Here is a 25,187-nt window from a genome sequence, read left to right on the forward strand (position 1 = left end):
CATTTTTAAAATTCATAGTGCCCGAACATTCACAGATCCTATTCTGAGCAGTGAGTAGACTACTTCAACATCAGAGACTAATGAATTAAGAATTGTATGTTTCCTGAAATAATTACCCTCTCATTTTCTGTTGTTAGCTTTTTGTTATCTTCCAAGAGCATTGATCTTTCACGTTCGTATTTCTCCTTCATTGTTCCTACTGCTTCCTCCATTTCACTGTGCCTAAAGAGAAGGGCAAGAAATAGAAACACTTAATACTGTCACATTGCTGAACCTGTACACTGGAATTTTCAAAAAGGAATAAATGGAGTTAGGGTGAAATACCAGCCTGCACAGGCACCCATGCAATGCGATACATATACACAACAAAAACAAATCCATAGTGAGGGAACCATGCCCAAAAGTTTACCTCTCTCGCTTTGTTTTCTCTAATTTATCCTTTAATATCATGATCTCTTTCTGGAGTGCAAGTTGATGGCTCTCTGAATCATGTACTTCCTTTTTCACATTTTTTACTTCCAAAACATGCGATGCTTCTCGTCGGACCAACTCCTCTTCATAAAATAAGATTTTCTTTTCCAGCTCAGACTTAACTTTGGAAAGCTCCTGCTGATGTTCTAGTGTGGCACCAGCTGCCCGGCCTCCCTGCTTCAACTGCAGAACAAGAGGAGAAACCATCACGGAGAAGCTATGATCTTTATATTTTGAGAATATTCTTAAAAGTCAGAATTGTCCAGTTGGTGGCACTCTGGAAAAATCTTTATTTGGGCACCAAGTGATTTAAAAGGTACCTGTCTCCAAGCATTAAGCCCATAAGTGACTGTTCTGCTTACATGACCCAAATAAGCGGTTGAAATGGGTTGCAGAGATAACAGATTTGGATCACACTGGTTTAGTAGCTGCTTAGAATTTATATAAACTGAGCATTTTCAAGACATTGGTATCCAGCAATTACAAGCTTTCAAGCAAAAAAGGCAAATAAATCCGGATGGGATAGGTCAGGTTTCTAGTAATGCTGTAGTTTTTAAGTCTCCCACTGGTATCAACAGTTGAGTAAGCCAAACTACTGCAGTTTCTGGGCCATGAGTAAATATTTGTCAAAAACCATGTAACCTTTAGAGCCTCCAGTTCATTTTCCAGTTGTTTGGAGAAAACCTCGCTGTGCTCACGGAGCTTGCGTTCTTTTGATGCTTCTGCTACGACTTCTTCAAGTTGGGCTTCCAGCTGTAACGAGTCATTTTGGGTCATTTCAACACAAGATAGCACTATCTGTATCATTCATTTCCTTTCCTCCCCACAGCCTAGCAGCAAGCTCTACTTATTTCTATTTTCAGTTACACCACTATAACAACCATCTCAGAATGTCATGATAATTGTTTTGCCTTCAGTGATTCAGGCATCCATCTGTCACATGCAGAGAACTATTATTTTATGACTCTTTGTACTGATGTGAACTACATCAAGCCCATTCAGGGATAACTGCATAGCTCCTATTAAAGCAAAGAGAAGGAAATGGCACTAGGAAGACACTGCAGCTGAGAAAGAAGAAAGTCTCTGACATTTACAGGTCAGCTCCATGCGTTAGTATCTAAGTAAGGCAGCCTAAAAATCTCAACCTTTGAGCCAAATTACTGCAAAACACTTTTAATATGAACACTGAATATTTTTACTTTGCAATTATGGCACAAAATAAGCTTGATCATCCATTTATTGACTTCAGAAAGCTTATCAGAAAGACAATTTAGATTTAGTGGCAACTAAGGTAACTGCTGGAATTCAAGCAATAGCAACATGGTTTCAAAACCTGACAGGAAGAGTAAGACTTGTTTTTCTGTGTTCAAATTAAGCTAGCAAAGTTGTTTTTAAAAGGACTGTACTTAGAACTGTGGGACAAGATAATGAACTTCTAGACTATGCTCTGAATAGAAGATTGATACAACTGTTATGAAAGGGAGTACACAGGAATTTTTAAGAACAAAGACTGGAGATTTCTAGAGCTCTGCATGAAAGTATTTAACAGAATAAGCAACAATACTTGAATGTCTGCTGCACTCTGCTCTAGAGATGAGATGCCACAGCAATTCACCCATTCCCAGTTAACTATCACTTCTTGTTCATGGATAAAAGCCTTAGAAACTTCATCATCTACTACATTTTCAGAGACTGCCCTTCAATTTGCCAGAAGTTTTTCTAGCAGTGCTTACAGAGCTCTTGAATTTCTCTTCTACACTTCACCCAGAGAATACAGAAAACATGATCATTTTTCAGTGATTAAAACACTCCAGATTAACCACAGCAGCTTCTTCTTATGTCCTCTTCTGGCTATCCACTTAATCTCATGTAAAACTATAAACTGCCTAGAATATAATTGGAAATTAACTTGCCTAAAGATATTACAGACACTCTTAGAATGACTTAACTACAGAGGAAGGAAAACCACATATTTAGCTTGTATCACTGTTTCTCCTTTCAGCTGAAGAGAAACATGCAGTTAAAAAAACCAATGAAGTCAGAATACTCCAACCTCAGAGCACATGAAGACACTCACTGAGCTTTATAGGTTTCAAGCTGACTGTGAGTCAAGACTCTACAAGAATCAAAACACCAGAACCAATAAACTGGGCATATAGCAAGAACACTTTCCTCAAGATTCAAATCAGTCTGAGTGCAAATAAAAGAAACCCAAAAACCCCAGAAGACACTCGCAGTTTTTCAGTACAGTCACATACGATGTACTGGGTAAGCAGCAGCTGAAACACATGAGTACTAGCTATTTTATCAAGCTACCTCTTTTCTTATCTTCTCTGATTTACGGACATCTTGTCGCAGAGCATCAATTTTCTGCATGCTCACTTCCAGCTCCTCCTCTTTGTCACGAAGGTGCCGGGACAGCTTCTGCTTTTGGGACCGCAGGTCTCCCATCCTCTCACTGAGCTCAGAGAACTCCTGCACAGCCAGCTTCCTTTGTTGGTGGGCATCCCTCAGTTCTTTGGATTGCATCTTTAATCTCTCTGAGGCTTCTACAAGTTGCTGGTTTTAAAAAAAAGAAAAAAAAAGGAGTAATTTGAACTCCATATATTCTTTCCAAGAAGAAGGAAACTGGACCTACATAAGCTTGTCTTGACCACCTCATGTAACTACTAAAGATTTCTAATTCTGAATTTACACAATTGTTTAGCTAAGCAGCTACAGAGACATACAAAGACAGCCATTTGCTTCTAGTGTGCCAGCTCCAAAACTACCTTGATGTCCCAGAAGTCTTTCTTATTAATGTGACTACACAAGGCCACCTCACTTCTAAATAACTTAATTTTAGATTAATACCATGTATCTGCATATTTGTAATGTTGTTTAAAAGGAATGCTTTAGCAGACAGCAGATTCAGGAGAGACATCAAATACACTGTACCAGCACTGGTGGGCTGCAGCAAATGTGAAGTTTTTCAGAAAACTGAGCAAGATTCCTTAAAATAAACTGTGAAGCTCTTAATACTTTAATTGAAAGTATAAGAACTATTTCCTTTACAGAAAGTAGTTAACAAAAATTAACTAATTAACTAAAATACAAATGGAATGTTCAACATAAAACCATTTGAGAGTGGGAGGAAAAAATGAGAAAAAGAGCAGAACTATACAACAAAATAGATGTATAATGGCCAAGGGAATTCTAAAAATTTCTGCCATTAGTAGGAACATTGCAGGAGGATTAACTTCCCAAAAAGCATGTGTTCAGACCAGAAGCAGCAGATGTCCTTTCTCTGCTACTCATATACTCTGGCAAATAACCCCTACCAGTGGTTAACAGACAGAAGAGAGACTATTAAATATTAAATTCTAGTGTACAAACAGCCCAGAGATTTTGGCCTATGGATTACTTTTGGATCCATATGAATGCTCAGGAACAATATGACTGGTAGACTTTTGCAAAACTAGTTATTCTAATACAGGTAGCTGTTTTAAAATTATTATTGAAAGTGGTATCTAGTATATGCAAATCCCTATTTATTTTAGCGCAAAATATGTTGCTGATTTAAAACTGAAATGCTGCTGAATTTTAGGAAGCAAACAAAGGGATAATTTACACAGCAGCAAATAAACTCAGCAATTACATAAAAGTCAATAATTAACCTTTTGGTATAAAAAATAGTAAATAGGCTCTTTCAACGAGCCCTGCTAACTTCTGTGCAAAGATCCTTTCCCCCTCAATAGACAGGTGTACCCCAACTGTCAGCAGCAGGCTGGGTGTCATGTAAACTGACCAATGGCCAAAACCCCCAGAATTCTGCCAGGGATACCAGCCAGGTATCTGCTGGGTCTGTTTCATCTCCCATCATTGCCTGAAACTAGAAGAATGGAAGAGAACAATACTTGTGTTCCTGATCCCTTAACAAGTCATCCCAAGGCTCTAAAGTCTCTCGATTGCCCTCAGACTTCTATTGAAAAAGTTAAGAATAATTAAACTGCTTAATTAAAACCATTCTTAAGGTATTTGTTTCATCTAGCAGAACACACTTAAAATAAAAAGCCCACCAACTTCCAAAAAAGGAAGTGTGACAATTTGGAAAGCTATTGTTCTTCTGAACAGGTTCCCTAACATCGCAGCATAGTTTTAAAAAGCAGCATTTAAAACACTAAAATTGCAAATCCCAACATAACTGTTCTAGAACTACTTTACGTTTTTAAAAGTACCTATCTTTGGATCAGTACCTTATGAAGGTCCTCCTTTTCTTGCCTCAGTACTCTACACTGCTTTTCTAGTCCCTTCAACTTGTGAACGGAGTCTTCATGTTCTTGTCGAAAAGCCACTGCATCCGCAAGCTGTGCTTCCAGTTTACTTATATCTGTAGATTAATACATATTAAAGGTAACTGGTCCCAAATTAACACCAATAAAACAAGCCACGTTACTCACGCAAACTGGCATCACTTTGCCTGGAAAATCAACTTTTAGATTGTTCAAAGTAACTTTGGGGCATTGATACCTCAAAATAATTTTATTTTTTCAGACCCCAAAGACTGTGATCTCTAAGTGAAAAAGCCTTAGCACAAGGCTTTGTTTGCTTTTGATGAACACAACTTCTAGCCCTTGAAAATATTAAAATAAACTCAAAATGTTCCAATTCCAGTTTTAGTAATATGTTTCCTAAATAGTTTTCATTATGCAATAAAAAGGCTACAGTCATTAGGGCATCCAGCAAGACAGGCAAGGACTATTTATTTCCTAGATAAGAACTAATAAATAGTTTGGGAAAGAAATACCATCCTGCACAAGGCAATCTGGAGTCCTGACTGCCCCTATACCTAGCAGTTTATTCTCTCTTTACTTTCAAAGACAAATAAACAAATTTGATTTGGAATTATTGGTTTTAAGTGCAAAAAACCCAGCATAGCCACCTTTATATACTTCTGCTCAGTCTTACCAATTCTAAGAAAATGAACTGCCATTCTCTATTCTGGTTTTAATTACTACTTCCATTAAACAAATAAGTAAGAAATTTCACAGGGAATAACTGTCTCACTCAAGTTCCACTGATGTCTGTGAGAGACCAGGAAAATGGACCTATGTATTCAGGATCCCAAGCACTGCTGTAATGCTTGAAGTATTATTCTTTTCCTCACCTCAGAACAAACTTCCTCCCGCCCTACATGAACCAATGCTACCTCTTTTTAATCAGAACATACCGCTAGACTTTAACAGGACATCACTGGTTGAAAAACTAGATAAACCTAAACCCTTTGCAAAAGCAGAACCTTAATCTAACTGCTGTGAATCAAACCTAATTTCAGAATACACAACAATAGCTTTTTTTGGAAGGATAATCTATGTAGGACAGCAGAGCTGACTTTTGCAGTGCATACACAGACAAAAAGGGTATATTGTCAAACGAAATGGGGAAAAAACATTTTAAAAAAATCACCATCAGCAACTCAGCATCTGAACTCACAGTATACAGGCCTCTATAAAACCCTCAGCCAAGTCATTAGGATTCAAAACTACCACTTTGTTTATCACTGATTCCCACTTAAAAATTAGGGGCTAACAGGAGGTTTGCATGGATAAACTAACAGCATTGTCAAGCAACAAATTTTCAGTGATATGGGTGAGTCAGTCTTCCCTCAGGACAGATGCCAGTATTTGTTTTTCTGCAACGCTCAGTGCTTCCTAATTAATGCATCACCAAACACAGAAACACAAAGGGAGCAGGAGCTCAGAAATATTTAAATGTGAACTACTATTACACATCCCCCCATCTACTCCTTTATGTTACTGAAGAGCAACCAGACTTCTATCTCCTCTCTTACACCTGCCTCCAAATAAAACCTTTCCAACTCAATACTCCTCCCCAAATGGAGGAGTAAGAGAACAGGATGTCCTGAGATTTTTAGGGAAACAAATATCACACAAAATACTTAACTAAATCTATCCACACAATTCATCACACTCTGGACTTCCCATGCTAGTATGTGCAATCAAACCAAGCAAGTGGAAGAATTAGTTAAGTGTTCATCTAGAAAAACTGAAATGCCTCTTAATATTGAACTAGGCTTTAAAAAACCCTTTGTTTTTTAAATACTTCAAAAATATTAATTCTACTTATTGCAAAATAAATTGCATTACTGTAATTACCATGCCAGAGGCTTACCTGTTAATTTGTTCTTCAACCGTTCAATTTCTTCATTTAATTTTTTAATCTCCTTATCACGGCTTGTATTTGCTGTAACACACACTGGACCTTGGAGGTTCTGCACTGTCTGGGTAGATTCTTAAAATTCAAAAAGAAAGGAAAAGATTTTCAATCAAATATGTTCCAATGAGCAGAACTAAGAATCCAAACAAATATAAACCACTAACCTTGCAGTTTTCTGTTCAAATCCTGCTTTTCTTGCTCTAATTTCCGTATTTTCTTTTCATAGCCTTCTATTTGTGAAGTGTTCTTTAAGTCACGCTGTACCTCTGTATCTTTGGTTACAGTGTCAGACTGCAGCACACTCTTTAAAGTGCCTCTATCAGATAAAGAGCTGAACAGAAATACATAAGTTAGGGCATTTTAATAAATACTCACAGCAGTCTATAGCTGGGACATGCTGTGATTCCACCAAATATGCACCTTAAATTGACAAGTACAATTAGTGCAGTAATTGTTACTGTAGAGACAATTCTCAGGGTAAACTTATTATTCCCTAGCTACTGTGCAATTGCTGTAGAATTAAGATACCTGCATGCAGGACTTCAATGATGCAGATGTACCTTCACTTCACAAACTGCCTATATGATTGAAAATGTTAACTCTCCCATGCCAAAGGTTACAGGCACCTGGCAGGAAAGGAAGCAGGTAAATGTACCTGCACTAAGATAGCTGAGGGACAACCTCAAAAGTTTAGTTTAAAGCAAGGCAAAGATGGATTTAAGTTACGGCACATCATCTCACTGTGAAAAGGATGACATGCATGTTTTGGGTTCATGGGGTAACAAACCCCAGCAAAGAGAAATAACACAGTAACAAACAGGCCATAATACCTTAAGATCAGAGATAAGCATATGTTTGAGAGATCTCTGAAGTCAGAGGGAGGACATTTCAAAGATACGCAAAGTGAGCCACTTTGTCCAGGCTCAGAACCTTCTGTGTTAACTTGGTCTACCAGCAGGACAGTGGAGCAATGAGATAATCCTGAACAGTTCCTGGCAGATGTCCATTGTGGACAAGACTTGCTCTCAAGCCTCTCAACACAGGAACTGCAATTGACACATCTAGTCCCTTAACTTTCTTTCATTTCAAATAGATAAAATATCAAATACAAACGCACCTAAGCTTGGCAAACAGGATCAAAATATGTTCAGACATTTGAAAAACAAAAAACAAGGGATAGAAGTTTAGCCACAGGTACACCTATGGACATCAACCTTTCCACGTTTATAAAAATGAGAATTCCCAGGAATTAGCTGCATTTGGGAAACAAGTTTAATGAAGAACATATCCTTTGCTTACCTATCAGTTGTGTATGTAAACCCAACGAATGGTAAATGCAATCCAGAAAAGCCTGTATGAGAACTTGGTGGCACCACTTCCTGCATGAAAACAACATGCATGAAAACCCAAGAGAGAACCCATACAGAGTGAAAAGCATTTGATTAAGCCTCAACAGCTAAAAGAGAGACAGCTAATGGAAAGATTTTTCTTAATACACCAACTGACAATTGGCAGTTATGCTCCACTGCCTCTGGACAAGCTTTATTTCAGATTAGGTCACCTAACAGAACGACTTGAATTTCGGAGCCTCTTGAACTGGCACTTGAAAGGGCAGCATTTCAACAAGTTCAAAGCACAATGCAGCCAGTAAAAGGAAACCCGAAATTTCAAGCTCCTAATTAAAAGTGACCTGGCACCAAAATGCATGCTGTTAGTCGCTGTGTTCTAGTTACTGTCAGACATGTAATCAAAAAACAAGCCAAAAGCTCTTCATTTCTTGGAGTACAAGCTGGTGAACAAATTACCACAAAAGCTCTCTACTCCTCCTGGCCCATTTGTAAACTACAAGACAACAGAAATGGAGGAGTGAAACACCAATGTTCCCTACTCCAAGAACCAACCTCCTGGTTCTTAAGTGAGTGGAGAAGTAGCAGGATGAGTCCTCTCACTTGGACAGCTGTGTTTGCAAGCTACACAGAGAATATATGTGTATTTCTAAAGACAGATTTTATTTCACCTTTGAAAAGGAACAAATACAAATACTAGCTCCCTGTAAAGGTAAATTGAAAGGGCAACTAATGGGCTTTTTTCCCCACCTAAATATGTTCTAACTCTGACTGTGTAACAGTAATGCATTTTGGCAAGTGCTACCACTTAAAAAAGCAGCTTATGATTTCTGATAGCACAAAATGCCACAGAGGTGAAAAACTTCAATTCTTCACATTTGGAGTGACTTATTTTTAATCTCTTACTTTATTTATTTTGAAGTAAGTTCTCATTACTACCTTACAATGCAGCAAGATGCATACTTCCATTAGTAATATTTAAAGACAAACACTCACTGGATTTCTTAGTACATCATCATCTACATCAAAGTTTGAGGTGTCAGAAGGACTGCTAACTTCTGGAATGTAAGGTGCTTCTAGGTTTCGGATGTTATCCCAATTAAGTCCTTCAAAAAATGCATGAGACTTAAAATCCTCTATTCCATTCTGTCCCAGCCTACGCTCCCTGCTGCAGATAAGTCGCTGAATAAGATCTTTTGCTTCTTCAGATACATCTGTAACATGGGATGGAAACTGAAACCGTTCCTAGAAAACAAAACAAATAGAGAAATTTTTAGAGAAGGAATTAATTCCAAAACGGTCAACTGTCGTTTCAAAAAAACCATTAAATTACACCAATAAAACTGGAAATGAATAGTCAAATACTGTTCTAGTTACAGTGAGCAATGACAGAGCACAATTCAATCTATTCAGTGACAGATTTTTTGTCTTAAATTGGATTTCAAAGACAAGAAATCATTTTTCAATTTCTTTAAAACAGATCGGTTTGATCTGTGATTACAGTAACTCTGCTAGGAAAAGTAAACTTTTTTTAAAAGACATACCAGAATTTTTACATACTACAATAAAGATTGTACAATAAAGACAGACTGTCACTGGTATTCTTAGTCAGAGGTCCCATTGATCTCCTGGAGATGTACTCCTTGAGATTAAATTAATTTCAGCTCTTAAAACCCCATGATGTTGGTCAATTCTTTATGCTATCATATTTAAAATGTATTTTTCTAATTTTTAAGTTAAATACCTGTTTTTCTTACCAAAATATAATCTACATTTAGAAAGTATTTCTATTATCACAAACAAACATAAGATCTAAAAATTCTAATTACCACTAACAACTGAAATTACTCTAGATTGAAAAAACTGGGAAAACTTTATTTGTATTTTAGCATGTTACTACTACCACTGTATGGTCAGGAAGGGCTTTTGGGGGGGTCTTTTGGTTGGTTCATTGGGGTTTTTTTGTTATTGGTTTGTTTGTTTGCTTTCCAATACAAGACAGTAGCATATTTACACATATCACAGAATCATAGAATGGTTTGGGTTGGAAGGAACCAGAAAGCTCATCCTAGTTTCAACCCCTCTTTCTTGGGCAGAGATGCTGCCCAGTAGATCAAGCTGCTGATATATTTATATATATAAATACATATATTATAATACAACTTTTCAAGTTTAAAAATGAAATCATTAAGAACCAAACCCTCATAAATGAAATGAAACTTTCAATGAAAAGCATACAGTCATATTTTAACAGAGTAACAGTAACAGAGTAACACTGGTTACAGTTGCAATCAGCTAGTTCATTGAAGAAATTCAAGCAAGGGAAGAGATTAATATTCTTCACAGTAAGGGTGTCAGCTCTGGCAAGGATTTCACATCCTATCCATCACTGCTTCATGGTGAGAGTCCAGCACGGTAAACCCGGGGAGAAGAAAATGGAGGAACACACTCTCCTATGCAACAGCTTCTGGCTACCTGGAGTATGCACATGACCACCTCCTTCTAACACAGCTCGTGAAAGGACACCAGGGACTGCTTTATTCGTACTCTCTAATGTTCAAAATGCACCCCCAAAGTTCCAATGCTTCCCTACCACTCTGACCCTGGACAAACCCCCTGACCTCACGTTCTTCATGCAGCTCAAGTTCATGTTTTTCCACCCACTGCCACTCCAGGCAACTCCTCCCAAACTCAGGTTCTTCATGCAGCTCATGTCTACACTGGTCGACTTTTTGATACTGTTATCAGTGTGACAGAAAATGTGCACAGCTGTGCAAATAATGCATTACTTCATTTCTCCTGCACAGTCCAGAGGAAGCTGACACAAGAGCAGATTTTAATTTTGATTTTGTGATGATTGCTTAGATTTTCCAACAAGAATATCAGCATTTAGAGAAAAAATTCAATTTGTCAAAGAATTAAATTTCTGCAGTTCAGAGAAGCAAGCATTCCTAAAATCTGAACCAACAAACCTACACAATATGAATCTAAAACACTGTGAAAAAGCAAAGAACTACCATCACTTCAATATCTGTAAGTGACAAGTTGCTCTGTAAACATTATAAACTTAGAACACAAGAGATTTAATACAACTCTTACTTCATGATTCATAATCTTCCCATAGGTTTCCACTAGTGACTCTGCATAGAAGGGTGTTTCACCATACAGCATTTCATACATGCAGACACCCAGTGACCACCAGTCACATTCGGGTCCATATTTCCCCATTCCATCTTCCATCGCTTGCAGTATTTCAGGAGAGATGTAGTCAGGAGTACCCACTGCTACTGATGACTGTACCTTAAAAATAAGGCAAACATAATTCTCATAAGTTTCCAGTATCTCTCAGGAACTTTTTTACTCAAACACTAGTATTTCTGGAAAACAGAGACACCATGACATGATTCTGGAGAAGGAAGAGATCTATAAAACCACAGCAACATAACAAAGAAAATATTAAGAAAGTAACAAAGACTGCAAAGATTAAGTTCCATTCTACTGCTACGTAACATCGATATGTTTTATTCTGAACACAGCAGAAACCCAAAATAATCACAGATATTGCAAAAGCAGAAAGACAAAATATATTTTGCCTTTGTGTCTGTTCATACTTTAAAACTGCAATTCATTGCCAGAAATTGAAATGAAAAAGGAGTAAGTAGGGAGATCAGGTCCTACTCCTGAATTTTACAGTTTAAATTTGAAGATCACAGAACAAATTTCCTGGGTAAGTTTTATTATGTCTGAAATCAGTTTAATGTTTATTGCCCAATGTGCAACTGGATTCACTACAGGAATAAAGTGGGGAAATTACTCTGTGCCCAAGTAGTGGGGAAGCCCTGACCATCAGGGCAGCACAGCTCTAATCTCTAGGAATATGTTGTCAATTCTAATGGCTCCTTCATTTTGCATTTTTTATGGTAAAGCTTTGACAGGCATTTTATGACTAGAGAACATCAACAAGATGTGACTTTGTGCCAAAACCAGTGAACGATGCTGCATGCCATACCTTGGCAGGACTGGCACCCCGGAAGTGCCCTAAATGAGGCAAAACAAACAAAACCTGTCACATTTATCTTTTAGAGGTATATCTCCAATCTGCTGCACAAGATGGCCAATTAGCATCATGTTGCTGTTCCATTTGTCAGAGGCATATAAAACAAACTGCCTATTAATTATAGAATCAAGACAATCATTCAGGTTGGAAAAGACCTTTAAGATCATTAAGTCCAGCTGTTAACTGAGCACTGCCAAGTCCACCTAAACTGTATCCCCAAGTGCCCCATCTACACATCTTTTTGGATGGCGACTCCACATTTGTGTGTGTCTAACTGGTGTAGCAGGTCACTGACCCTTCACCCCACTTAAATGGTCATTAGAAGAAAAAGTGAAAATTAGAAAAATATAGCAGAGGCTAACTTTAAAAGTTAGCAGCCTGTAAAACAAGGAGATGAAGGTTTCAAAAATGCATTTAAGTATGTTGAGTTATACTGTACCCTCAATTTTTAGCGTGTCAGAAAGTTCACAATCTATCGCCTCCCTTATGCACACTGATGATGTCTAAATCTCTTTAAAACCAGCAACTCACTTCTAAGGTTCCACTACCAGCAACCCAAATAAATTTTGCTTTATACATACTGTGCCATCTTCACTCATTTTCAGACAGGACCCAAAGTCTGCCAGTCGTATGTGGCCATTCATGTCCAAAAGAACATTATCAGGCTTTATGTCCCTGTTGTAACAGAAACACGTGAAAAGATTTAAACACACAATATTAGCTCTGCTTGTAAATATTAATCTTGCATCAACACAGAATTTTACCCACTGATGTAAACTCTCTTTATGGTACAATTTATGACTCTCTCCTCTTGACCAACCTTAAACCCACCAGTTTTGTTGCACCATGAAATCTGTATTTCTTTTCAAATGTGACATTCCAAATGCCACTACATGTGTCGAAAAACTTTAAAATTGTACAATACCTTCAGTTTAATCTTTGAGAAGGAGACTAGAATTACTAGGAGTAAACAAAAATAAGGTGTTCTAATACACCCTGCTACACAGATGTGGAAGCTGACAATGGCTGATTTTTAAGGTGCTGAATTCCAGATTCACACTCGAGATTTGTGAGAAAAACTGAGACAGATTTAACAAAGGGTTCTCATATGTGTAAAAATTCTGCCAACTTGATACGTTTTTCCAACACAAACTGGAATTAACCTTTTTTAACCAAGGGCTAATGCTCTGAAATTAGTTACTGAAATGTCACTAATACTGCTACTCATTAGCAGTCTTAATACAAAATAATAAATGCTAATCTATGCCTGTCTACATAAATTTAAATGCATATTTACTTATGATAATACACAAAAATATGTGCTGAGACAATTGGACTATGTCACTATGCTTCCCCAGCAAATTAATTAGTAATTCTGTACTGTTAAACTTATTCCATACATTTCAGTTCCAGATATTGTCAGCATTCCCTTACAGTCCCACAAGCACAAGTCAAGCTCAGTAGTTGCAGGGGACTATGAAAACTAATATACAAGTATACACTGATTTTTTGAAGAACATTCCTCACAGTGCCACTTGCATCATGAGCCAATCTTTGCTTGGCATGCAGCTCTCGCCTCAGGGACCAGTACTGCTGTTCACAAAGGCTTAATGACTCCTCTCTGAGCTCCACTGTCTCCTATCTACAGCTGACAGGTCGTATAAGCCCTTAAAGGGTCCTTGAAACCCTCTCCAGAGCAATCATGCTTCCTCCTAATCCATTCCAGTTGCCAAGCAGTAATTTTTGGGGCATTGGCACATGTCCTGTTCAAAGCACGTGTTCTGGCCACAGAGCCACATACTTATTGCCACAACAGACCTTCATTCAGCCCCATGAAAAGATGTAGCTGCTCAGCAAGTCAGGCCACCATCCTTGAAAATTGGTGCAATGCTGCCTCTGGTGAACTTCCCTGAGGCGGTAACATTATTAAATCCCCAAATATTGTCCACATTTACTCACAGGAGTTTTAGAGAGTTTAAATATCTTTTCTTTTTAATTTTTAAAACAGCAATCAAAGTGCAAACGGAAGAGTTCAAAGAATTATAGTGGAGAATTCCCTATACTTTTTAAACTTTAACTGTACAAGCTACTACCAACCACAACCTAAGTTTACTTGATGGTAGCCACTAATTTGGAATACACATCTTGTGTGTAAAACCAACTAGACCAGCACATGCCCACTGATTACAAAATCTGTTTGAGAATGACCTCAGGTAAGTAGATGCACTGATGTTATCATGGGCTTACTGTGCATAAATTTTGCAGAATATCTAAACATCTGTAGAAAGTTCAAACCATTTCAAACCCCTTCAAACTTCTAGGTTGCTTGGACAAAGGCAGATAAATATTTATTAAGTGAATTGAGAATAAGTCAAGAGCCCTGAATAAAAATAGAAGACACTTTAAAAGGTTAGTCAGATAAATGTCACTGCTTCTGATATCAATCCATCAAAACTTGATATTTAAAATAAAGTAGCTTATACAGCTATTGTACAGCATAAAGTAAGCATGTATCCATAGTAGTTTGCCTTTGGCTACTGTGTCCATTTGCATATATAGCAGTGTCTTTGGGATTAACTTCATATAACTGTACATGTAGTTTTTGCCAAATGAGAAGGTATTTTACCTGTGCACATAATGCAGCTCATGTATGGAATGTATAGCAAGCACCATTTCACCAATGTAGAACCTAGCCATATCTTCAGGAAGCTTGTCTTCAAACTTACTGAGAAGTGTCAGCAAGTCACCACCAACATAGTAGTCCATCACTAGATACTGAAAATAGGGAAATAAAGCAATCAAGTACTGAGAGACAGCTGGCAAGAAAAAAAATTACAGTTCATCAGTTAACCCCTGAAAAAAACCCTTTCACTATTTTTTTTTCTATGCCTGTGAAAAGTAGTCAAAATTGGTGGTCTTCTGTTTTACTTTTATTTACTTACTTAGTATAAAAACATATATTCCTTTCATAATCACAGTAAGAATGACACATCAGCATTTAGTTCCTATGATAAAAAAGCCCAAATAAAATATGGCAGCAACAAACAAGTAAATCACGGTGAGTTTATTTTTGTCTTAACTAGTACCACAAAGAAAATTACCTAATATCATCAAAACTAATGTAGGTTTCCAACTCTAAAAACTGAAAACTTCCAGAGGATTATGAAAGAAAATATAGTTAAACTCAATAATTGATGCAGCTTAGTCTAAAATATACATTTAGTTACTACTTTCAGTTTTGGTACCATTTCAATACTACCCGTTGTTCCTAAAGTGGCACTTATCACATCAACATCTTCAAATACTCATCTTGGCACATTCCACATCATGGATGCATACCACAGCTGGCAGGCACTTGATGACACTATACATTACTATACTATGCTATACATGGATGCCCATAACAAGCCAAAAGCACTGCCAAGCCAGAGGCACTAAAGTGAGAAATTCAGAAGTCAAAGATTAACGTTCCTTTGAATATATTTCAATGAAAATGTAAACAGCCTCCTAAGCCCATCAGCCATCACCCTATCCATGGAAAAGACCAAAACTGATAGGGTGACATAAAATAAGATGACTCAGGCATGCTATTTGTTTCTCATACCACAAAACAAGGATTATGTTTCAGGTATTTCCTAGCAACATCCACCTAAATCCAGAGCATCACTTCAAGTATAATGACTTCGTGTAGTACTACCAGTCCTGAGCAATTTTGTTACATGTTTCCCAAGATGATTTGATACATGGTTTTAGGACTAACTTTGCTTATTCTGGAGTTAAATTTCCAAAGCAGTCATCTTAATTTTCTCCTCAAAGTAAAGCAACCTAGAATCCACTGTCCATGCCACAGATTGATCTTCCACAAGGGAAGCAAATTAAATAAGATAGAAATGCAAGCAACATAAAGTGCAATATTAACAATTTCCTCACTATCTTTTGGATTAAAATAGCAACTCCAAAAGCCACAAGTTTTGCTATTTTTCTCTATCTTATTCAAATTACAGCTTAATCTGATATGCAAATTGCATCACTTATGTTGAAATCTATCGTGTATATTGCTCCAAGAAATTTTAAGCATGTACTGAACACTGTACACATGCAACAATTATGGTTGAAAACAAAATGCTACACACAGAAACCATCAATCTTTTAAAAGGGATATTATCTTGAAACATTTTCTCTCAAATTCAAGGAAAAGGAACCTTATAGAGCCTTCTGTGGGAAGTGAAATATTCTCCCTGTCAGAGACAAGGTAATGCACTTCTGTCAGCTCCCAAAGTACTTATAGCTCAACAGGAACTCAGGTGACACATGAAGTAAGGCACCTGGACCACAGAAAGATGGTGAGATCTCTTCTATGAGGAAGTAGAACTGTATTAATTTTTCAATTCAAAATGATCTGCTTGCCAGGAGGTGCTTCTCCCTTCTTATGGGATAAAACAAAGGCTGTTCTGATGCTGAAATCTAGAGGTATTGCATTTCTTCCAGGGAAGTGACTACATCAAACAGGGTGAAAGTAGTTGGAAATCAAAGGAAAAAAGGATATCAAAATACTTTCATGAGTACTCAGAAGCCTTTGAGAGGCTGACGGCAGTTGGATACACATATGCCCTACTTCATGAATGAGACTGGGAAAGAAAATTAAGAGATTCAAATCTGGAAGAGATGGATAACTTCAAGTCCCATACAAATTTTCAATATTCATGGACTATGTTGCACTTACATCGCATCTGCTTCAGCTAAATCACCAAAGGCTTATTTTACCCATCTTGACTTAGGCTGTCTCTTATGAAAGCTTTTTAAGAACCAGAAAAAAGTTATGCTACCATTTCCATGTCATGTGATTTACAAATTGGCTGTTTAGAAAACAGTAATACATCATGTATTTGCTTGAAAGGTTTTAAAACTACAAGAGCAGAACCAGAAAATGGACACCAGAACATACATATTTCATAGAATTTTGTATTTCTTGCTTAAATATAAGTCCTGCATTACCAAATGCTCTGTAAATATTAAATAGAGAGAATAAAACCCTAAGTACTTTTAGACTCTCCAAAGGCAGCTTCTACATTTCTCTGTTAGTATCTAACTTTCTCTTTGTCTCATTCTGAACCCTTCATCATACAGCCAGAGATGGCAGAGCACTAGGTGGGGAAGACACAAGGCTCTCCTCCTGCTCAGGGTTAGCTTATGTGGTTTTGCATTTAAGAATCACTAGATATAATGCACAAACATCACTGGGAGGAAATGCTGGAACCGAGAGCCTTCTCTTGCAGAGGACCAGGTTGTAAAACCAAGCTCTGTTGTCTCTTCTTGTTTTGATATCAGCTTTGTATTCCATTCTGCAAGGATCATGGATGAACAGCACAGCTAGAAAGTAAACCAGACCTGCCCAGGCTCTGTAACAAGGCAGCACTCTCCAGCATGAGGAAAAATGTAGCTATAAACTTCTTCAAGCTCCAAAGAGAATTGATCAGAGATCTCAGTCCCTGGACAAGTACTAGATGGTATGGAAGAGAACCTTCTGTCCAGGTTTTTGGATGAATTGATTTCTTGATGCGTTTCACCTTTTCTTCGTGCATCATTTACAACAGTGACTGAGTTGCAGATCCACTCCATCTGTGAGCACCAGACATTTACAGGAGATGGTTTCTGAGTAACAGACCAAATTGGAAGGCAGCATCTCAGCACATGCGGAAGCAGACCTCAGGCAAGCTGGGAATCTGCTGACTTTGGCTGCTGGGCAGAACTGTTGCCTTCTCAGATACTGGATCTTAAATTAGATGCTAGATGTCTATGGTCTGCTGTCAAGTGAAACTTCAATATCTAAACGCCTTTGGGAACTTTGGGAAAAGATTCCCCCTCTGTGCTGTCTTTACTATTACCTGTTACCTCACAAAGCTAATGATTTTTCCTTAGGTAGCTCCATTCTTCCAAGCTACTTGGAAATACAATACAGGATGCTTTTTATGCAAGTCTGAAGGTTGGTTCTGTAGGAATTTGAAATTATAAGCTGATTTGAAATCATACAGCAGTGCCAGAGATAACTAAACTGTGAGAGATTGAAAACCTGGACCTATCAGAAACCATTGAATGGAAACAGCCTGTAAATGAGGGCCTAAGATGTGACTACGTATTTTCTTACTATATGCTTGTTATTCTAGAAATACTTCAGACATGACAAAGTAACATGTTTTGTTTCAGCATCTGTGGAAATGACTGATTATTTTCTAACTCTTGCTTAGTTCCTGAACTCTTTGGCAGGCTTTTATCAATACATTTTTTCTTATTTATATTCATGACTTGCTACCATGCTATTAGTGTTAGGAAGGTGAAAACTTTCACACTACAACTGTGTCAGATGTTACAGAAACAGCAGGTTTGCAAACCCAGCCTGAAGTAGCCACAGAGAAGCTGTATGGTTCAGTATATTGCAGAATATTGGGGCTTTACTGACTTTGCTCCTAACCAGTACTCTGCTATATTCTGTGACTAAAGTAAACAGGGCTTGTATGTCACACCTCTAGTAACCCATCATGAAGAAATGTCATAGGAGTACAGATTTTCTTGATAAATGTTTGCTAAAGTCTCTCAAATTACTGAGATGACCAACCTGCTGATTTAAAAACATACTTTATAGAAATACTTTTAAGAAATAGGCTCTTTTTTCCCCTAAGGATTTTAGAATACCAAACTTTCAAATTACTTTCGCCAGTTTAAAACAAAATCTCGCTTCAAAAGACATTCTGGAAGTTTAAAATAAAAATATTTCTTACTTTCACAGAGTTAACACCTCTCAGATTACTTAATCGCAACCTTATCAAAAATGCTAAATTTGAACATGGTATTTTTTATGCAAGGGAAGATTAGTTAATTTAAGATTCTTAACTAAAGCTCTATATAATACAGTCCTACACAACTTTCTTACTCCTCCAGAGTTACAGTCAGTCCCTTTGAAGTTTTACTTCAAGGAGAAAACAAGAATGTTGAAACACTGCTGTGAGGCATGAGGTGGACTGATTTAATGCACTAATATTTTAAAAATATACCAAAAATAAAGTTCTTTCACTACCCAAAGCTTTTATTTACTGAGGAATCAAACATACCAAATAGTTCTCATCTTGAAAGGCATAGTGCAATGTAGTAATCCACTGACAATCTCCATTCACCAAGACATTTCTCTCCTCTCGGAAGCAAGCTGTCTAAAGAAGAGAGGGGGGGAAAAGCCATTGTCAACATCAACAAGTAGTTTTCACAGGATGAATATATATGGATGTTTTGTGGGATTATTTCAAATTACTGAACAGAAGTCTCTATTCATTGGAATTCAGTCTACACAAGTGACATGCCAGGGAATCTCTGCAGGTTTTAGGCATTCAGTCACTCTAATCCTGACTGTGACTTTAAAAAACCAAACAAAATAAAACAAAAAACCCCAAACCAAAACAAAAAACCCCACCAACCCCCCCCAATTCCCAAAAACTCCACACCAACGCACAACACCCCCCCCAACACCAAACAACAAAAAGCCCACATATCAATTCAAGTCAAAGCCAAATCTTTGTTTTACAAAACATTTTTAAAAGTCAGAAAATGAGAACTTGTCACTATCATCTGTAGCAGAAAGATAATGGCTCTAGAAAAGTAAGTCTGATTCTTCTGATAAAGACCTTTATGAAAACAGTTTCATGTATACTTTTATTACATTACAGTCCCAGTTCCAGACACTGCTACACACTATGGGAAATAGCAGATTTTACTATTACTGTCTTATCTTTGTCCTGTATAATACATTTTCATTTCCACTAATCTTTCCTTTACTTCAAACAGCACACTGCAACACTTCAGAGAAGCAAGCTCTGTGTAACAGGTTTTCTCAGTATCTTTACATAAAACCAACTTTCATAAACTTCAAGCGAGTCCTCCCCAATAAAAATATATTAATGTTTTTATTGGATCAAAACTATCAAGAAACAGACCTTGGGACTCTTCCACTACTCTCAATCCAGACAGGCATTGTCAGGATATTTGGTAGCTGCAGATTGAAGTGTTTGGGTCCTAGACAAGAACTGTTCGGTTTTTTTTGTCGTTGCCACTTCTTCAGATGTATTAGAAAATGTAGTATGGAAATGTGCCTGGGAAGCCCAAGCCTCATCATATACTGATTGCACCTTACAAATGTATCTCCAACTATTTTTCTCCCAAAGGAAGCAAAATGCAATCTATATTTTTACTGGAGAAGACCATGCTGTGGTCACATTATACATTAGTAATCACTGGTGCAAAGAGAAGTAAATTGTAATTAAATGCCAACTGAGTTGTTTAATGGTTTATGAATGCAAGGCCAAAGTAGCGCTCTGTAAAAAAGGCTGGCAGCTCCAGCAGCTCCAAGTAATCCTATCCCCTTCCCGCAGCACCAGAGCACAGCACTTCTCAGCTCTCCTGGCACCACGATGTGAGGAGGCTGCCAATGCAGAAAACTAGTTTGTTTATTTTTGAAGACATCAGTCCCTTGATCCAGTACACTGTGCAACCTCAAACAGCAAGGGAATGTTATGAACACTGAAAACCCAGTAATACTGCTGAACACTGCATCATGAATTCAGAGCATAAAATTCTCCTTCTTTGCTTACACTAGCTTAAAAGGCCTTGAGACGTGACTTGAAAAAGTGTGACAGGCTACCTAATCAGGCAGTCAGGACTTATTTGTAGCTGTCAACAGTAATACTCTAATGACTATATATTTTGCTGTCAGAACAACGAATACAAATGGTCCTTATCAACATAAATGGCATGCCTATTTCTGCTTCCAACCCATTTATGGATGTCAGGTGATATTCACTAACCTTTCCTTTATTTCAGTGGCTTCCAACCATATGTTTTTTTTTCTTGCAGCTGGCACATGAATAAGCAGTATTTTGCTAACTTCTTGATATGTTTTGTGTCATACACAACAAACATAAACCAGTGTTAACAACATGCTTCTTAGGCCACTCATAATAATGATGATAATATTTCTATATAATAATAGATGAAGTGGATTAATAAAATACCTGGAGTCTGCTTTTTCAGTGGAACTCTCCATTTAAGAGGCTAGTGTAGTCTTGCAGGCTTCATTTTAAAAGCTAACAAGTTTTACCATATTTGGGAAATTTTTAACAATCAGACGTTGCATGAACTTGATATACAGGTTGTAATGTCCTGCTTATCCAGAAAAGCCAAATCAAGAGAGCAAACTGAACACGAAAAGAGAAAGCGGTCCCATAGAGAAGACAGCTCCTTTATTGTCCTTTGTAGGTGGGGAAAATCAGCAGAAAGAAAATGTCTTTTGACTGTTACTTTTCCTAAATGTGTATAGGGAAAACTATTGCTCATTATACATCCTCCATGCCTGCCTGAGAGGGTAAGACGAGTTAGTTGCATGATCAGAACACAATTTGTAAACAGCTGTCTTTTCTACATGCAAAAGCTGCATCTACTTAGGCCACTTAATGAAATCACTTTAAAAATGACAGAAGTAAGCCAGCATAGCTGCATTTCCATTAGAGTTTGGGAGACCTCTGCAAAGATTTCTGTTTAAAATCATTCTATACTGACCAATGAATTAACACAGCTGAAATCTGCGCAGAAAAGGCACCAAATTTCCCTCATGCAGGGAAAGGCTTAATGCAGAACCGCTGATGCAGCACAGCCCAGGGTGTGAAATCTCCTGACAACTCAAAGGAGAGCCGGGTGGCAGCGGCTGCTGCTGCCTCTAAAGTGCATGGATGGATGAAGGGACAGACTGTGACTAAATCGGGCAAAGGCAGTGGTGAAGAGGGACTTAACAAGAGGGAGGAGATTTTGTCACGGGAAAAGGCCTGGCACTGACTCACTGAAAGGAAGGGAGGGACTAGGAAGGGCAGGCTGAGGGGAGGAAGTGTCAGGAAGGGGACAGAAGAATGGGACAGGGAAGGGTCAGCAAGCTCAGACCTCAGCAAAGCAGCTCCTGCTTGCCCCTTACAGAACTGCTGCAAGTCCTGATGCAGGACATGTCTTTTCTCCTCAAATCTATTGCTCATTTATCTGCTAACTTATGTAATATTATATACCTGCCATAAGGTTTTCCTCTATCATATGGGAGTATGTATCCTAGAAATACATAAGAAGCTGCTTCCCACTGTGTATTTCTCCTATTCTTCTCCTAATGTGTGATGTACCCATTCACCCTTACATTTACACAATTTGTTGTGACAGCGAACATCCCCTTTCGCCAAAAAAACCCCTCTTAAACAGATTTACCTTCTTAACACGTTTTGTTTTACCATCTGAATCTCTGATTCAAAAATATTTATAGTTTTACTAGCTATACAAATCCTGTTACAAACTGTAGGAAGCAAAGCTCCTTAATGCATGCTTTCTGAATGGAAGAGAAGAAAGACCTTTTCATAACGTTTTTGTATACAGCTGTGAATGTCATAGTACCACCAATCTCAGCTTTCATGGAGTCTTTAACTTGCCTTTACTGTAAACAAAAATCTGCCCAATAAATTCCGGGTAAGAACTAGGGCAGACTGTCTGGCAAACGAATACACAGTAATGCTGAGAACAACAGATGCCTGGAAGGGACTGTCAGACTTGATTGCATTAAAACAGCTTAAGGAAAAAAAAAAAGAGAAAAGAACGAAGCTCCTATGCCCATGAAATAATTCTTCCTAATCTGGAAGAGCTTCAATGTAATCTTCCTAATGTTCCTAATTTTAAAAATTCTGTGTTAAAAAACTGTATTACTTACCTCTGCCCTTTTAAGCATTTCCCATTTATTTAGAATTTTCATTGCATAAATGCGCTCTGTACACTTCATTTTAACAACTGCAACCTGAAAAAATAAGATATCTTTAACAGAAGCATGGTCAGAAAAATACAATATTTAAAGAGATCAATACTCACACAAAAGCATGGTCAGAGAAATACAGTTTTCAAACAGCTTAATGGTCACAAAACAATAAAGTAAGTTACTAAGGAGTCATCAGTGATCAACTGACACATCAATAAATTACAGTCTGAGTCTTTGCTCCTTCTATATTCCTCCAACATTACTACTATGTGCTTGATGCACCATGTGTGGTCAAGAGCTCATGATGAAGTATGTGGGGGATGATACAGGAGGAGCATGAAGCTTTTCATATGAAGATGTGTAGTAAAGCTGCATTGTTTCCCAAGAACAAGTGGGGCTTGTAGTCATGCCTGCAGCCAATAGGGCAACATTTAAAAGGGCAGCCTGAGAAAACAAGAAAGGCTGCTGTCAATAGAAATACACTACATTTGACTAATTTGTTTTCACATTTCAGGTCTCAGAAACTTGAAAGATATTTGCAAATTAGCATGCTTTTGTGTACCGTATGCATATTAAAAGAAAAAAATATTCATTTATTTATTCACCATTTTGCTTGAAGTGTTTTACTATGCATCTTGTGTATTAGACTTGCTTACACTGATCTATTATGAACAGTAGCGCTGCACACAGCTGTAACAGTGGAAGAAAAAAAACCAAAGAATACAAAAACTTCAAGACTTAGGAATGCGAAGACTTTATTTTGACCAAGACTTGTATTCTCAAAGACCAAAACTAATTCTTCTTGTGGTAAAGCCATAATTTCCACGAAGTTCTTCCAGTTGGCAAAAGAAAAACAGGCATCATGACTAAGACAGCAACATTTTCACAGGACTATACATGGACTGCTTGAATATTTCTACTGCTATTTCTACTGCTTCTCAGTTCATCTCTATTTCAGAAGCAGAAAACCAACCAGCTTTCATTGCTTCCAACAGAGCTCTGAATAGCCGTGTGAAAAATAACAGGAATGACATCACCTCGCCTCTTCTATTGCTTAAAAACTCTTATCTAGAAAGGATTCAGCAGCTTTAAGAAGATGCTTGCTGACTATAAAAAAAAAAAGGTTGGAATAGTGCATCAAGCATAGCAACATTATAAAAAGTCTTAAGTCTTGAGGAGGGAAGAGGGAAATGTAGTATCACCCTACACAGTACCAGTAAAGAAGTTCCAAGCAAGGGGCAGGTAAACTACTGCTTCTCCAGTAACACAAGAACAGGATATTCACATTTAGACAGAGATCTCACCCTGCAGGTGCATAGTTCAGCCTTCCACCTCTCAGTGAGTGAAGCTCCACTCACCAGGTCACATAGTGGATGACAGCACCTTGTACACACCTGCAGAGTCATGTAACAGACACACAGCTCTGAAAAAAGGTACCCATTGCAGGAAAGACATGGGAATCTGGCCCTGGACACGGCTGGAAAAGGCACAGCACTAAGCAGCAGCTTCTCTAAGCAATGTAGAATATCCAGAGCTACATTGCAACCCCAGTGTCTCCTGGCCTACAAACAACTCCCACAGACACATCTCCTGCTGCAGTGGAAGGATGAGCAAGACAAGAAAGTCTCAACCAAACACATGAGGTTCCTTGGCACATATGAAACTGTTCAACTGACCTCCAGTAATGCCCTAAAATGTAAACAGCCTCCTCTCCTCATCACAGGTAAAAGTCATTGTAAAAACTTCTCTCCATACACTTAATTGGGTCATTACCCTGATCCAGCTGAAGGCGCACTGTAAGTCAAACAGCACAGTAAAAGCTTTGAGAAACTGCAAGATGCTGACATTACCCACTACACTTTTTAAACATGGTGACTCAGGAAATGCCCCCACCTCCAGTGCAGGGACAGAGCAGCACCAAGGTTACCTGGTAGAGAGAAGAGGTTACCTAGTGCAGAGGAATGAACCAATGCTCTGCAGCAGATGCAATTTGCAAGCGTAGCTCTGCAAGCCCTGGAGTAGCAACATTCAAGTTTTCGTAACACTACAACACTGAACTGCTCAGCCATTTAAGTACAAATACAGCACACAAATCAGAACCCAGATATGCATCTACTGCACTTCATCTAAGGCCATCACCATTGAAAAGCATTGCAGAATAGCACAAGTTTGGAGTGTGCTCAACTGCTGAGGAACGATGGAAGCCTGGCATCACAGAGGGCAAGCACAGCAGAGGAGCTCTGCAAATGTTAGAACAAAGTGGCAAATGAAACAGGCCTGG

General features: G+C 38.0%; 1 protein-coding gene across 12 annotated transcripts in view; it reads right to left on the minus strand.

Moving 5' to 3' along the window:
• CDC42BPB (CDC42 binding protein kinase beta) overlaps positions 1-25,187 on the minus strand; it is a 92,814-nt gene that overhangs the window by 28,736 nt on the left and 38,891 nt on the right. For all 12 annotated transcript variants that reach the window (XR_011151484.1, XM_069018327.1, XM_069018336.1 and 9 more), the window contains exons 3-16: positions 22,865-22,948; positions 19,197-19,292; positions 14,717-14,865; positions 12,672-12,765; positions 11,133-11,333; positions 9,030-9,278; positions 7,987-8,066; positions 6,852-7,018; positions 6,643-6,762; positions 4,707-4,840; positions 2,788-3,030; positions 1,114-1,224; positions 410-654; positions 117-222 (exon numbers count right to left, since the gene is read on the minus strand). Coding sequence is in view for 11 of the 12 variants with exons in the window: in XM_069018327.1 (XP_068874428.1) it covers positions 117-222; positions 410-654; positions 1,114-1,224; positions 2,788-3,030; positions 4,707-4,840; positions 6,643-6,762; positions 6,852-7,018; positions 7,987-8,066; positions 9,030-9,278; positions 11,133-11,333; positions 12,672-12,765; positions 14,717-14,865; positions 19,197-19,292; positions 22,865-22,948 (2,079 nt within the window). In the remaining variant the exon portion in view is untranslated. The remainder of the gene's footprint in view (positions 1-116; positions 223-409; positions 655-1,113; positions 1,225-2,787; positions 3,031-4,706; positions 4,841-6,642; positions 6,763-6,851; positions 7,019-7,986; positions 8,067-9,029; positions 9,279-11,132; positions 11,334-12,671; positions 12,766-14,716; positions 14,866-19,196; positions 19,293-22,864; positions 22,949-25,187) is intronic.

This window comes from Aphelocoma coerulescens, chromosome 5 (assembly GCF_041296385.1).
Source record: "Aphelocoma coerulescens isolate FSJ_1873_10779 chromosome 5, UR_Acoe_1.0, whole genome shotgun sequence".
In the NCBI taxonomy this organism is placed as follows: domain Eukaryota; kingdom Metazoa; phylum Chordata; class Aves; order Passeriformes; family Corvidae; genus Aphelocoma; species Aphelocoma coerulescens.